The 14,811-nt window shown below is 33.8% G+C and overlaps 2 protein-coding genes across 4 annotated transcripts in view; one reads left to right on the top strand and one right to left on the bottom strand.

Moving 5' to 3' along the window:
- Positions 1-14,811, bottom strand: part of LOC107981926 — a 457,580-nt gene that overhangs the window by 16,624 nt on the left and 426,145 nt on the right. The window contains exons 5-6 of the mRNA XM_031930575.2: positions 8,549-8,744; positions 3,649-3,959 (exon numbers count right to left, since the gene is read on the bottom strand). Of these exons, the coding sequence (XP_031786435.1) occupies positions 3,649-3,959; positions 8,549-8,629 (392 nt within the window). The 5' untranslated portion in view covers positions 8,630-8,744. The remainder of the gene's footprint in view (positions 1-3,648; positions 3,960-8,548; positions 8,745-14,811) is intronic.
- The window catches only part of LOC107981322, a 526,190-nt gene that overhangs the window by 169,504 nt on the left and 341,875 nt on the right, over positions 1-14,811 (top strand). The window lies entirely within an intron of this gene.

The following is a 14,811-nucleotide window of genomic DNA, read 5'->3' as shown; positions in this document are numbered from 1 at the left end:
GTTCGCTCCGTGGCTTTTGGTGTTGAAATAATTCGAGGGCGGTGTCTAGGTGTACAGGGTGGCCGATGACGAGTTCTAGGTAGTTCGCTCCGTGGTTTTTGGTGTCTAGGTGTAAAAATCACTTGAACGCGGTGTCCAGGTGTACAGGGTGGCCGATGACGAGGTCTAGGTCGTGCGCTCCGTGGTTTTTGGTGTCTAGGTGTAAAAATCATTTGAACGCGGTGTCCAGGTGTACAGGGTGGCCGATGACGAGGTCTAGGTCGTGCGCTCCGTGGCTTTTGGTGTTGAAATAATTCGAGGGCGGTGTCTAGGTGTACAGGGTGGCCGATGACGAGGTCTAGGTAGTTTGCTCCGTGGTTTTTGGTGTCTAGGTGTAAAAATCACTTGAACGCGGTGTCCAGGTGTACAGGGTGGCCGATGACGAGGTCTAGGTCGTGCGCTCCGTGGTTTTTGGTGTCTAGGTAAATAAATCATACGATGACGGCTTCTAGGTGTACAGGGTGTCCGATAACGAGGTCTGGATAGTTCGCGCCGTGGGTTTTGGTGTCTTGGCGTAGAAATAATTCAAGGGTGGTGTATATCAACAATCAGTGATCTCATGTTAGTGATAAAAATGTTACAAAAAAGCTTTGATCTAAAGGTGCTAAATATGCTTATATTTTATTTCTACGACGTCGAATATGAAATACTCAAAAAAATTTACCAAAAAGGATTTAAATCTCTAAAAAAAATAACTTTTAAAAAAGTAAAAAGTTAGGCAAGTTTAATATATTTCGCAACAAAATTACAGATTGAAAAGTACTAAGATCAATCAAACAAAGTCAAGTTTATTATATTTAATCGTGATGAAGCAAGGAACAACTCTCAAGATAATTACTACGTAACTTACCATGCCCGTTTCATTGTACTTATGGTGTTTGTATGACGTTCTAATACATAAAAGGAAATTTTAGTTGTTCACCAATAAACAAAATTAAACGGGCATGGCAAGTTACGTAGTAATTATCTTGAGAGTTGTTCCTTGCTTCATCACGATTAAATATAATAAACTTGACTTTGTTTGATTGATCTTAGTACTTTTCAATCTGTAATTTTGTTGCGAAATATATTAAACTTGCCTAACTTTTTACTTTTTTAAAAGTTATTTTTTTTTTTTTATTTTTCTGTTATATACCAAGCTTGTACACAGGTAACTTAGTTTACCACTACAAGGCTTGCTGGTATGCGTATTCTTAAGGTATACTATATAAGCTATTATCTTGGTTTAATAAATAAATAAATAAATAAATAAATAAATAAATAAATAAATATATATATATATATATATATATATATATATATATATATATATATATATACACACACAGAATACGATTATATACGCGATGCGATCAATGTCTGAAGCAACAGTAGCTTGTGGTCTATCGAATATATCAAGATTTCATGAAGTGCAATAGCAAGGAGAATATGCTTTGTAAAAGATGTGAAATCTCGCAAACAAACTTTTTTCAAAAGTGAAAACCTTAGCAAGTACTAATAAAAGTAGTGAAATCTCTAAATATAAAAATGTCAAGTAAATGTTTTTTTGATATAAGCATTAAGATAAAATTAAAGTTAAAATTAGTTTTCCCAAAGAAATATATTTTAATGCGTATAGCAAAAAAACATTGACATTTTTATATTTAGAAATTTTACTAGTTTTATATATCTTTTTCTGGCCAAGGTTTTCACTGTTGAAAAAAGTTTTTTTGGGAGATTTACTTCACACGAAAAATTGTTATTTGTTGTTGGTTTACCCGTACAGCTTCATCAACATTGCATATTTTGAGAACAAATAAACAGTAAAAAATGCACCGATTTTGACTAGCGCAGTAGGTTCAGAACTTCCATAATTAATAAATTTATAAACTAATTTCAGCCTAATAAAATATGGGCCAAATGCGTCTATGTTAAACGCTGAGCTATTAAAGGACTGTTAATAAGCGTGTTATCATCAGCAATTTTCCATATACAAAAATATGTAATTTTATATTCTTTTGAATGCATATTCATTGAATTAATTTTATCGAGTATATTAAGGAAAAACAAGTGAAAAACAAAATTACCAAAATCTAAAAATTGCTGTCAAAAATATCGACTAAACGAAAAATGGGTTTTTATTGTACAGTGTGACGGCCAAATGCACGTCAAATGTCTAACGGCTAATCATGTACTAAATGTAATAAGATTATTGTTTCAGCAAGCTGCCAACGAGCGCCGAAACGAGCGAGAACGAGAAACGAGGCAAGATAGAGACAGAGAGAGTGAGAGCATAGGTAGCGCGGTTGCCGCCTGGCCGCACAGCGTTGGCGAGATATGACAACGATGTGCCGACGGCCGGGAGAACCGCGACTAGAGTTAGTCTCGCTGCGCTATCCACACGAGTAGCTCGCGCTACTGTATACGCGAATTTGTTGTGAGTCCTGCGAGCATCTCGAGAGCGAACGATATTCGTCCGTGCGTTACCGACGAGTTGCTGCGACGCCCGGCCGAACTGTACATCTCCACGTCCGAGACTGGACCATGTCCGTTGCGTCAAGTACTACTGCCACTACCGAGTTGTAAGTACCTGCACTCTCACTCTCTCACGTCGACAGGGTAATATCTCTCGTCTCTCTTTATCGTTCGTCGAAGTGTGCGGCGTTTGCACCTCCGTGTATAGTTACAATTGAATATACATTTCCTTATCTAAACTTCTCGTGTGTTATTTCCTACGACCCGACCTACGCCGCCTCCGCGGGCTCGTGTAAAAACACGTGCATGATCTGAGTCGGCCGAGCCGTGCCTTCTGCACGCCTGACGTTAATTTACAATAAACAGGGCCCTTCTGGCCCTGGTTATAACACGGCAGGAAAGTATTAACCGAGTGTTATAACAGGAAAACCTGAATTTTAATTGGTGAATTACATTCATCCATTGCTAATACATTTACATTTACATGTATATAATACGAAAGCTAAGGAGTTCAAGAGAAGTCCTTCAATTCCACCATTTATACAAACAAAGAATATAATTAGCACTCATACGGTTTGTTTGACTAACAAAATATCTAGAAAAATAAGCATTTTAAGAAAAAATTTCTCTGATTATTTTGTTTAGAATGTGCCAATTAATTTAGAAATGTTATTCCCAGGTTCAAATTTCGAAATTAGCAATTTGTTTATAAATATTGTTAATAACTATTAATGTGACCACTTGCGGCAAAAACACCCAACTTATTTCGATTCAGCGGGTCAAAATACATAAAAAAAGTTTGGTGTAGGCGGCCACATGAAAGTGAGACGAACAACTATTGAGGCTGCTGGATTAATAGATATATTTCACTTAAGGCAAAGCGCAATTTTCAATAAAAACTTATGCACCAAAGGTAATTTGACTAATAAGATGTGTTAAATAATCCCAAGTCATTGTTTATTGTACAAATAGATTAAATATACTTTTAGGGAAATTTTGCACAACTCCATAAAATATGGTCATATGTTAGTAAGTACGACCATATTTTATGGCGACATTTCCATAAGGGATGGTTAGACAAAATATACGATACATATTATACCACTATTATAAAATAATACAATAAATACATTATAATATTCAGATTATACTTACTGTTCTTTTCTACGAACTGTATCAAAAATATCTCTGAAATCGTCGAATGTAGTTCGAGCCAACATTTCTAGTTCTTCCTTAAAATCTTCTTTTAACAATACATTATCATCTTTATCATGGTTGTGCTCATAAACAACTTCTGGGTGATCCAAATTATTAAAATGTTCTACATACACCCTTGCTACACTGCCAGAACAATTTTTTTCTTTGCAGCGAAAGATGGTACTACTTCCTCTGCCATCGTGGTAATAGATATGACAATCAAAATAGTACTTAGCAGTATTTGATTGCTTTCCTCGTAAACGTATCATCTCCAAAAAATTCATCAAAATATTATTAGATATTATATAAATAAAACTAAGATAAGAAAAAAGCGTTAAGTTTCATTTTTCATAAAAGGACATGGGAACGATCCCTAACTGTGGTGACCACTGTATTGATTAAGGCGTTTTTTGTAGCACATTTATGGGGGCTGTTGTGACCGTTTTCTGACACGTTGAATAAGTTCTTTTTTATTATAATTATATCATTTCGCGAGCAACATTTTTTGGGGTTAGAAGTTAAAAATCTTAACTACATTCAGACCGGATATTTGTTTCTTAACCAATCAAATCGCTTTATTAACGGCTTCAAAAAATCCAGTCATCACTTTTTTTAAAGACAAAAATCATTAAAAACTGGACAAATTTAGTTAGTTTCTGACACGGCTGCAGCGTATTTTTGTTTATTAAAAGGAAAAAAAGGGTTAGTATTTATTGCGGGCATTCTCAATTGTGAATGGATCAGTATAGCTCTGCTTAATGGTTTTAAAAAAACCCAGAAGTCGCGTGTACGTTAAAAAAAAATGTTTTTTATTTAAATATATTGTTAGAAAACGGAAGTAAAACTGATCGCGTTACCATCTCTTTGTTTTATCGATGATATCACCTCGTGTCGTAACTCATTGTTTGTTCAAATTTTGTAATACTCTCTAAAAAAATATGGGCTTTGTTGTGAAGCATTTAATACGTGATTCTGATTGGTTACTGGTTCGTTGCGTAGGTAACGAGATCAGAACTGCGCTTTAAATACATAACCCTCATAACTGCCATAACCCTGGTAGAAAATATTTGAGGTGTTTAAAATGAAATGAGATTAAATATCATGACAATCTCAATGGCAGATTCAGAAAAAATATATGTAATACTACTAGTAAGATACCTTGGTATAATAATCATTACCAAGAGTATAGTATTAAAACATGCATATTGAAAAGTGGCAACCTATAACCCTATTTGAAGTAGTAATAATTTAAGTGTGTGTATGTTAATTATTTTTTTTAATGTCAATGAGAAGTGCAATTAAAAGAATAAAAATTATAAAAATTTTATCTCTGTGCCAAATCACCCTCGGTGAGGTTTAAAAAGTGAATTTGAAGAAAACTTCAGTATCCGAGTCAGTGCGTTTAAGTCTATCATTACAATGCCCTTTGAATTGTAAAAAGGCTAGAAAACTAAAATTGGACACAGTTTCGTTATGGTACCTAGAAATATGGAACCTCGATGATTTTGATTTAACTATTTTCGTTCACATTTTCACATCGAGGCTTATGTGAATCATTTAATTTGGCGTGTCAAATTTTGCTTATAGGCAGTTACGCAGAAACTACTACTCTAGCACATTGTATTTTCAATTGTATGAGTATGTGGTTTCCAGTGTATTTTTACATGAAGTAAATAACTTATGCTATACGACTAAATAAGTATCATGGGTGTTGGAGTCGAAATCAAAAGTATTTCAGTTAAGGTCAAAAATAAGTTCTCTAAACCTTTTAATTTTCGAATAAGAGCAAATGGAAAAATGAAAAATAGGCATACGTCTCAAAATCTCTCACAACTGTTAACAGTCAAAATTATAATTAATGCCTTGACAAAAAAAAAATGAAAAATATTTATCGAAAACCAGAAAGAGAGTATGGTAGAGATATTAATTTCTGTATAACTGTCTATAAGCAAAATTTGACCCGCCAAATGTAAAAATTCACATGGGTTTCGTTGTAAAAACATGAACGAAAACAGTTAAATGAAAATCATCGAGGTTACATATTTTTAGGTAACATAGCAGTATCTATTTAAAATTTCAGTTGTCTAGCTTTTTTACAATGCAAATGGATGGCATTGTAATGATATGAAACTTTCTATAAGCTGTTTATTAGACCAGATAGTTTTAAAGATATTAAAATTCAAAATTTTTGTTCCTACCCTGTATACCTGAAAACTGCATCTCAGCTTGTATTTAATGAATTTTAATCTACCTAGGTAAGTTTTTTCATTTTTTTTTTATAACAAAATCGGGAAAAATAAGCATTTTGGTTTCGCATATACGTTATTTTACGGCGAATTTTCTATTCATCTATACTGATACATAAAAATAAAGATTAAGCCAGAGCTTCGTTTCTGCTACACCACGCTGGAAATTTGGAGACATCGTTGTGCAATATAAGTGAAACAGCGAATAATGATATCGTAAAGAGATATTATTAACCTTTCATAATTAGTTATAGGAACGATAACATAGTTTGAAGCAAGCTATGTGCCAATGAATTGGCAGCCGTTTTTCCCTCTCACTCCCTCTCCCTCCTGGGCGAGAGGCTATATTGACAATGTAATATCACGCGTAAACATTTCGAGATTTTAAGTAGTATATACACGTGCGAGTTGTGTCTCTCGTGAGGACTCAAAGGCGACTGTGCGCGAGAGAGAGAGGCCGGTATGGTGGGGATATTTCTAGGGTCTGTATGGATGCGTGCAAACGTGTCTCTAGAAACTGAGGAATAAGCCGGCGGCATCGGCGCCGCTTACGCGCGCTTTCTGACAGCTCGAGCGCGCGCGACTGAGAGAGAGAGAGAGAGAGAGAGAGAGAGAGAGAGAGAGAGCGAACGAACGACGAATTCTGAGAATCTGCCGTCCGACTATAGGTGCGGCGCGTGTTGACGACTTGTCGTCTGGCGATGCTTATGCTTAAACAAAATATTTTTCACAATGTAGGGAATATGCTCGAGCACGCTTTGGACCTTCGCAAAGGCTCGGCTATGTTGTAAAAAATCGTAGTCGTAAAATAATCGAAAAAAAAAGAAATCATCTGACTATGCAGTAAACTTAGAACTATGAAAATCAAACGTCATAAAATTTTTAGCTTTTTCCAAAGACTTGTACCAATAAATTAAAACTTATTAAAATTTATTTTGAAGGAATGCTTTGATAAAAAATTTAATTTGATTCACCTTATTTTAAATTTACAAAAAATTTGATTATCGCGACTTTTCTAGAAACAACGAACACTGATTTAATTTAACTGACGCATCGTGTTTTCTTTCGCGGCAAGAGATCGAACTTTATTTTTAATCGCGCACTGTTTTGACTCTACGTAAAATGCAAAAAAAAATTTCCAGAATTGCAACTGTAGTAGAAACAACGATTTATGATTGATTTCAACTCACGTCGTGCTCTCTTTCACGGCAAGATATCAAACATTATTTATGCACGCGCACTATTATAACACTTCAAAAACAACTTGAAATTTACCGTGTAAGCAGTGATTATCCTCCCCAGAGAAAATCCAACTACACAAAGCCGCTGCTTGCTGACTTGCTCGCAGCAAAAAAGGTGGAAATCCAGTAAAACTTTGGCACCATAAGCCCAAGGATCGTCGGAAAAAAACAGTTTTCTCTCTCTCTCTCTCTCTCTCTCTCTCTCTCTCTCTCTCTCGCTGCCTCTTCTTCCTGGGCGAGGGGCTGTCTTGATAATGTAATATTATTCGCGTAACAATTTCGAGATCTACGTATGCAGGCGGGAGGAATTGCTCTCGTGAAGACTCGATGGCGACTGTACGCGAGAGAGGGGCCGGTATAGTGGGGATAGTTTGGCGTCGGCGCTAGGATCTCTATAGATTCACGTGAACGTGTCTTAACCAAGTCTTGAATGTTTTGTCCTGCGGCGGTTCCACTGCCACGCGCGCTTTCTGCCAGCTCGAATAGAGAAAGAAAGAGATAATGAACGATTGCACGTAACAGCTGTAACTGATTACCACATCTATTACCACAGATGATAATCGTATGATAAAACAATAAGGTAATCATATACAATGAGCGAAATAATATAGAAAATTTTACGATACTGGTCCGTAAACTGATCTTAAAGCTGCCAAAAGTCAAAAACTTGCCAAACTTTATAGTACATTTTACAGTTTTAGCTTTTAAAATTTACAAGACAGTATGATAATTTTTGAGTTTTTGGCAGGTCTCTGATAGGTTTGCCAAATAGTATGGTAAAATTTACCATACTATTTCTATCCGTGTATATTGAGAAGAAAGTTTTTAAATTTTAAAAATCATTGCTTTTTGTAAAGAAATAAGAGAAGTTCAAGGTTTTCCGCTGTTTTTAAATGCGTATGAATATGCAGTTGAGAATCTATGTTTACTATAATTTTTTTACGTCTACGACTTTTCCTAATATTGTATAATAATTTTTTTTATCAGTGAATAAAGTATACAATCATTTTGAACAATGGATACTTTTCGTTAATTTTTACTATTTAATTCCCCGAGGCATTGAGAGCGTATCAGAGCCACGCTGATTGTTTGAAATGTTCTACTTTGCTTAACCTCGAATTTATTTTTAGATCTTAAATTATAAATATACATAGAATTCTTTATCATTTGGTACCGAATACTATTACATTTGTTTATGAGTGTGTTTTAAATGTCGAATTTTTCTCCTTACTCGCATACGTAAGAGAAATATATTTCATGTTTGTTAAAAGAAATTATTTTTTAAGATATTTTAGTATTGTTAAGAAATTTTTGAAGTAATAAAGTAAATATACAATTTAATAAATATGCAAATATAAACCATTCACTTACCTTAAAAGTATTCATTCTTCTCATTACATTTGATAAAATTCGCCAATGATGTATGATATTGACCTGTTTATCCTGCTCCATTATGGTTTTTGTAACACAAGTAAATCTAGGTATGTTAAGCTTACAATGTTTTCGCAATGGTCACATTCACCGACATCCATTTTTATATAGTAATCTACTTAAACGTATCGACATACTGTTAATAAATACATATATAGATAACATATATAACATGTACATGTGTATATTATTCGTCATCATATACATTGAAACAGATCAGATGGATCCAAGCTCATGAATACGCAAAAATCGCTTAGAGATCCATAAAAGGGCTCATTTGATTTGAGGTCGTTTGCCGTAGTTAGGAATAAATTAAACAGTGGTAATCAAAACGAGAACAGGAACTGTTGTGGGAAAAGCTTAAAACGTATACCTAGGAAACGAAACCTTTTGATCAACAGTCGTTCTCTTCCCTAATTATGCTTTTGGCGGTCTTCTGCCAAGGTACAGTAACTACCCAAAAAACTTCGATACCAGGGGAAGGATATCGTCGGTTATTACATACCTCAGTTCGTTCGCTAATAAATGTTCAAAATACATATTTAAATATAATAATGGTTTAATTAACTTAGACAATGTCCTGACATAAATTAAAACCAGCTGGCTATATACAGTCTGAGGCGATGATTTACTAGTGGATTATTTCCTTGGTACGATGTATTGCGTAAGTCGCCATCTGGCGGTGATTCCATTATAGGCGAATGATTTTAAAATAACAATTTATGAATTATTTTTTTTCTGATTCGTAAAAAAGATAATTTTAGGATCGTGAAACTTGAATGAATTCTTTTAAATGGTATTCTTATTTATGTACAAATAATACATATAACTTTAAAAACATACTTATACAATACAACTTGTATAAAATATAACGATAGGTAAACAGAATATATGCATTCATATATTATCACAAATTTTGATTCAACTCTGTACTTACAAATCAGTCTGAGATTTTAGATACATACGATATAGTTATTATATACGTATAAAAAAGACGTATTATGCGTATATAGATAAAGTGTACGATTCCGAAGGCATTGTATTTCCCGCGTTTCATTTCCTCAATTGACGTGAGAATGAACAAAGTATCGTATGACGAAAATATAATTAAATTCTTTTAATATACAAAAAAACTGAAGAAATCGTGCGTGTATTATAAAAAACTTTTTTAACCCAACTTGTGATACGTTATATCACACATTTACACATTGTAAATACAATCCATAATATTAAGAAGAATATTAAGAATTAAGAAAATTTATTAAATTAATTAATATTGAATGAATTGAATACCTATCTTTAAATAGTGATGTATAGGTAATTCAATTATATCATATGAATGCCAGATATAAAAGTAATAAGAATTCAAATTTGCATAGTACCTTTCTGTCTTTAATAATTAATTTTATAAAACTAATAAGCTAAAAAAATATTAAGAATAAATTGAAAGCTTATAGAAAAAATATGTAGAACCTATAAGCGTAGCGCACCTAAATAAATGAAAATTTATAAAACAGGTATTCGCCAAAATGTGCAGAAAAAATGCAAATGATGCCACTTTACACACACAGAGCTAAATCGCTAAATGGGAATCGAGCATAAAGTTCAAAGTTTTTCCGTCGCGCGAATTTCCACACCTTTAAATGGGGCCGACCACAACTTATTATAGGTTATCATTTCTTTTATTAGTAGGCTTATCTCGTAAATAAATAAAATTTAAATGTCTTCTCAATTGACTAGGTTACTACCTATAATACTATTTTAAATAAATGTTCTGATTACATTCTAAACTAAATTTTGTCTGCCTGACACGCTCTTAAATTATGCAACTATATAAGTGTATGATCTTCATCCTTAAGAAAAGTTTTTTAATAATACGCAATGCGAAACGTGTAAGTAGCGCCCTCTATGAATGTTTGTAATAATTATTATAATAAAATATATTTTGTGCACAATAAAATATGTTTTGTGCACAATAAAATATATTTTGTGCACAATCAAAAAAACGGTTGTGCACGATAATTTTATTATGTGCACAACAAATATGCTAAATAGAAAAGTGTGCACAAAGATCTTGAACAGAATTGTTTACTTCAATTATTGGTTCTGTGCACAATATTTTATGTACAATATACGAACTTACAATATCTAATTAAATTTATGTGCATAATAAATTGGTTTGTACTTTGTGCACAATACTTGACTCGAATAATTTACATTGTGCACGATCCTTTGTGTACAATACAATACATTGACAGTTTAGTGTTGATATTATGTGCATCATAAATTTGTGCATAATAATTATATTTTAGTTTTATAATTCAACTTAAAATAGTGTGCACAATTAAAAATGTATTGTGCATAAAATTTAAGTCATTAATTTCTGTGCACAATCATTAAGAGCACAATCCTTATGTGCATGATAAACAACATGTCCATAGAAGCTGGAAGTAAAATTTACGTAATAGCTGTTCCGTATCCATATCATTATTGGAAATATTTTGGATATTGTGTGTACATGTATATGTATATATATACAAACAAAATTACAAATACAATACAAAATTTAAGTTATATATATATATATATATATATATATATATATATATATATATATAACTTACATTTTTATTTCATTAATGTTATGTTAAAAGATTAATAAACTTAATTACTTAAAAAAATAAATTTTTTTTTTCATTACCCCATTACAGCTCGGCAATAATCAAAACAAACCATAAAATTGTATAGCAACTTTAAAATAAGACCAATCAATTTTTTGGGACTAATAAGATACATATAAAATCTATTCTGATTTTTATTTATCATATGAGTACTCATATGAGTAATCATATGAGAAATTGGTCGAAATTCTCATATGAGATTTTTCAGCCGGGCAAACGTGGAAATTTTTTTCTAATAGGTTTGTGAAGTGTATAAATGTCGTGACTTGTCAACCAGTCCTAGATTCGTGATGCTGGTAACTTTTTCTTATTCGCACTTATTAAATTTCTCGCTCCTGTAAAGCCAACCGCATGCCCCGGATCAAAATATTGTTTCTCAATTTCTTGCATCATTATTATGTCATTTCAACCGTAATTCATTCCAACGTTTCGTTATAGGAGTATATGTTCGAGAACTATTTTTTTTTATTGCTGACGTCGTTTTGCTTTTTTTCGCTACAATTGTATCCATTATTAACAAAGAATCACTTTTACTGTTTTGAAAATCATCGTATTCCTCTTCGTCATCGTCTTCGTCTTCTTGTCGTCGACTTTTTTTCCAACTTTTTTCAAGTCCGTTTTCAAAACCACTGCGAGGCAGTGAACCATTGAGATTAAAAAAATTCACTATTTCCAATGAACTCCCTCGGAATCTGGGTTGTAAAAAGTAATTCACTAAACTGTTATCAATCCGCGGCTTTAATATTTTTACGTGCTCTGGCTACATCATTTACCAAGTGAATTATGTTTGAATTTTTTATTTTTTCTCCGTCAATTTTTACAACACCAGTTGTACTCCAACTTATCCTGTTACTATTATTTTTCAAATGACTTAATAAAGTTTTATTTTTGTATAATTTTCGCACACTTTCAAGAATGTACTCATTGCTCATTTGATATTTTTGCTAAATTTTTCTTATCGTCAAACCGGCGTTTTTCATCGACAAAAAATAGATATCTCTGTAAAACTTGTAGAAAATCTCTGTACTTGTCACTATCTGTCGTATATTTTTCTGAAACCAATATCTGTCGCATTTTGCTATCAAGCCGTGAAAATTTATCTCCAGGTGTTTGAATAGATTCACCCCAATTTTTTCTCCTGTTCTGAAACTCCTTGTACGCTGGATGCTGCTGGCAAACTTATTATAGATGCTGTTTTTATACTTGCTTGCATTTTTTGTAAACTTTCTTGAGGAATCAAAACCATTTTTCGTGCTCTTTCCATTTTTTATGCGTTTAGAAAAAGATCCAAAATAGATGGCAACAGAAAGCCTAGAAAACTCCCTCCTTTTTGTACAATAATGCACTTTTAACTCTTCCAAGAATTTTTTTTTCGTTTTGTAACTTTTGTTGGATTACACAGAATTGTTTTATACTTTTTCATCTAATTTTTTTCCGTGACGTTTAAACATACAACACCTTTTAATACGTTCAATGTACACTCACAAATGTACTTTACAAGTATTTCATCGGCAGTACGCAATAGCGCTATTCATTGTTCTTTATTAGAATGTCTCAATGCCTGCAGCAACACAAAATATTTTTCTTCAAAAGGCGATGCGTTATTCTTCTTTCTAATTAATGCTCGACTCTCACGAGATGCTTGCTTCGCCATTGTCAGATTATAACTGAACCGATATTTTCTCTTTACACAACATTTAACTTGCTGTACTGACTCCACGAATATTTGGGAATATAAACATAATGATATTCATCATCAGAAAATATACAACTACTGAAACTACACCTCAGGTGTACTCTGCTTCAAATCAATAACTAAATAAGAATACGGCTTTATAGTACTATCATAATGCTGAATATTGCACGGTCCCGAGGATTCTTAAATAAAACCATATGATTCACATTAAGCGATATATCACGCTGCCCTTTGTGAAATATATTCTGACATATTTAAATAACCGATGCATTACGATGGTGACTTCCCTTACTAAACAAATCTATTATTGTACCATTATTCGCTGACTTGCGCATCAAATCATCTATTATTAACAATTTTCGTTTTTCCGGATGGTTCGAATAGTCCTCGTTCCGCGGTAATCCTTCACGAAATTCAATCTTTACATTTTCCACTCTATAACTTTCTTGCCATTCACTATAATAAAATATTATTCTATCAAACTTCACATTAGGCAACACATCAAGATGCTTTAAAAATCTCTGTACAAACACTGTTTTACCTGCGGAGGTAGGACCAGCGCAAATCATAGTCCACGGGTGCATAAAACAAGTATCCATTTTAGCATATAATGACACACTAACAAAAAAAAGTACTATACGCGGTCCAAAACCCTTCTTGACCGCCACGACCCTCCCCCCCCCCAGGGGGCCCCGCCGGGACTCACTCGCTCTTGCGTCATCACCCCCCACCGCGAGACCCAACTAGACTTGCCCCGACGAGCCACGGCGCCACCCCTTCCCTCTTTTTACCTCCCCTACCTGTCTACCTGGGCTTGCCCCTCTCTACTAACGTATTCGCCACAGAATGCGTCACAGGAAGTCGTGTCGGAGAGGCTTTCTCAAAGCAGTATAAAACCGAAATATTGTTCGAGATACTCAAAAAATGAAAACACATTTATAAATGACAATCAAAAATGAAATACGCTACAGAGGACAATCCTCGTAGAACTGACTTCATTTAAACTGACGGTAGAGACATGCATCAAGAGGACGGAGCACACAGCTGTGTGTATACACAACAGGCAAAGGTAGTTACTACCGAACCGCTAACACACCGCAAAAAAAGAATAAAGAGAGATGCAACAGAGTTTAAGTTAGAGAGTTGGGATATTGACGGAAAGCAACCGAAAGAAACTTATGCGGAAGATGAACAAATAGTCGGAAATTACAATACAAGAAGAAGTGTGCGTGAATCAAATCAGCAAGGCTACTCAGAAAAAATTGTCGGAAAATTTAATTTTGCAGAAGACGACGAGAATTCATACGAATTAACCCAGAATTATGAAACGAGAATTGCGAACAAATTTAAAGAAGAATATTGCGAATTTCGAGAACTTACGCGCCAAGAGAGTGACGAGTTTAGCACAGAAATCATTATTGAAATTAAGAAGATTGAAAGTTGCGCACTAATTGCACGCCAAGAGAGCGATGTACAAGACGCAGGAAAATTCGATAAACTAGTAATGAGAATTTTATGCTTGCTTGAGAGTCGAGAGAGCGACTTTAATACTATCAACAAAGAGAGCGATATGATTGAAATAAATACTCGTAAGAGAGGCGGGTTTGAAATTAATAAACGAAAGACTACATATCTAGACAGATGTTCACGCAGAAAGAAGTTGAAAGAGAAAGCTAGCCTAGAAGCATATAATTTACATCGCACTAAGACAAGAGCTACGGCCTTAGCCAAGGAAGTTCTAGGAGAATTAAGCCCATTAAACAATAATTATGAAGACTTCACGGATATTTTTATGTAGGCCTAATTTGAAAGGCTTAAAAATCTAG

Source organism: Nasonia vitripennis, assembly GCF_009193385.2.
Source record: "Nasonia vitripennis strain AsymCx chromosome 1 unlocalized genomic scaffold, Nvit_psr_1.1 chr1_random0003, whole genome shotgun sequence".
Lineage (NCBI taxonomy): Eukaryota > Metazoa > Arthropoda > Insecta > Hymenoptera > Pteromalidae > Nasonia > Nasonia vitripennis.
The sequence above is the reverse complement of the archived record's forward strand: the minus strand, read 5'-3'. Positions and strand labels throughout refer to the sequence as shown.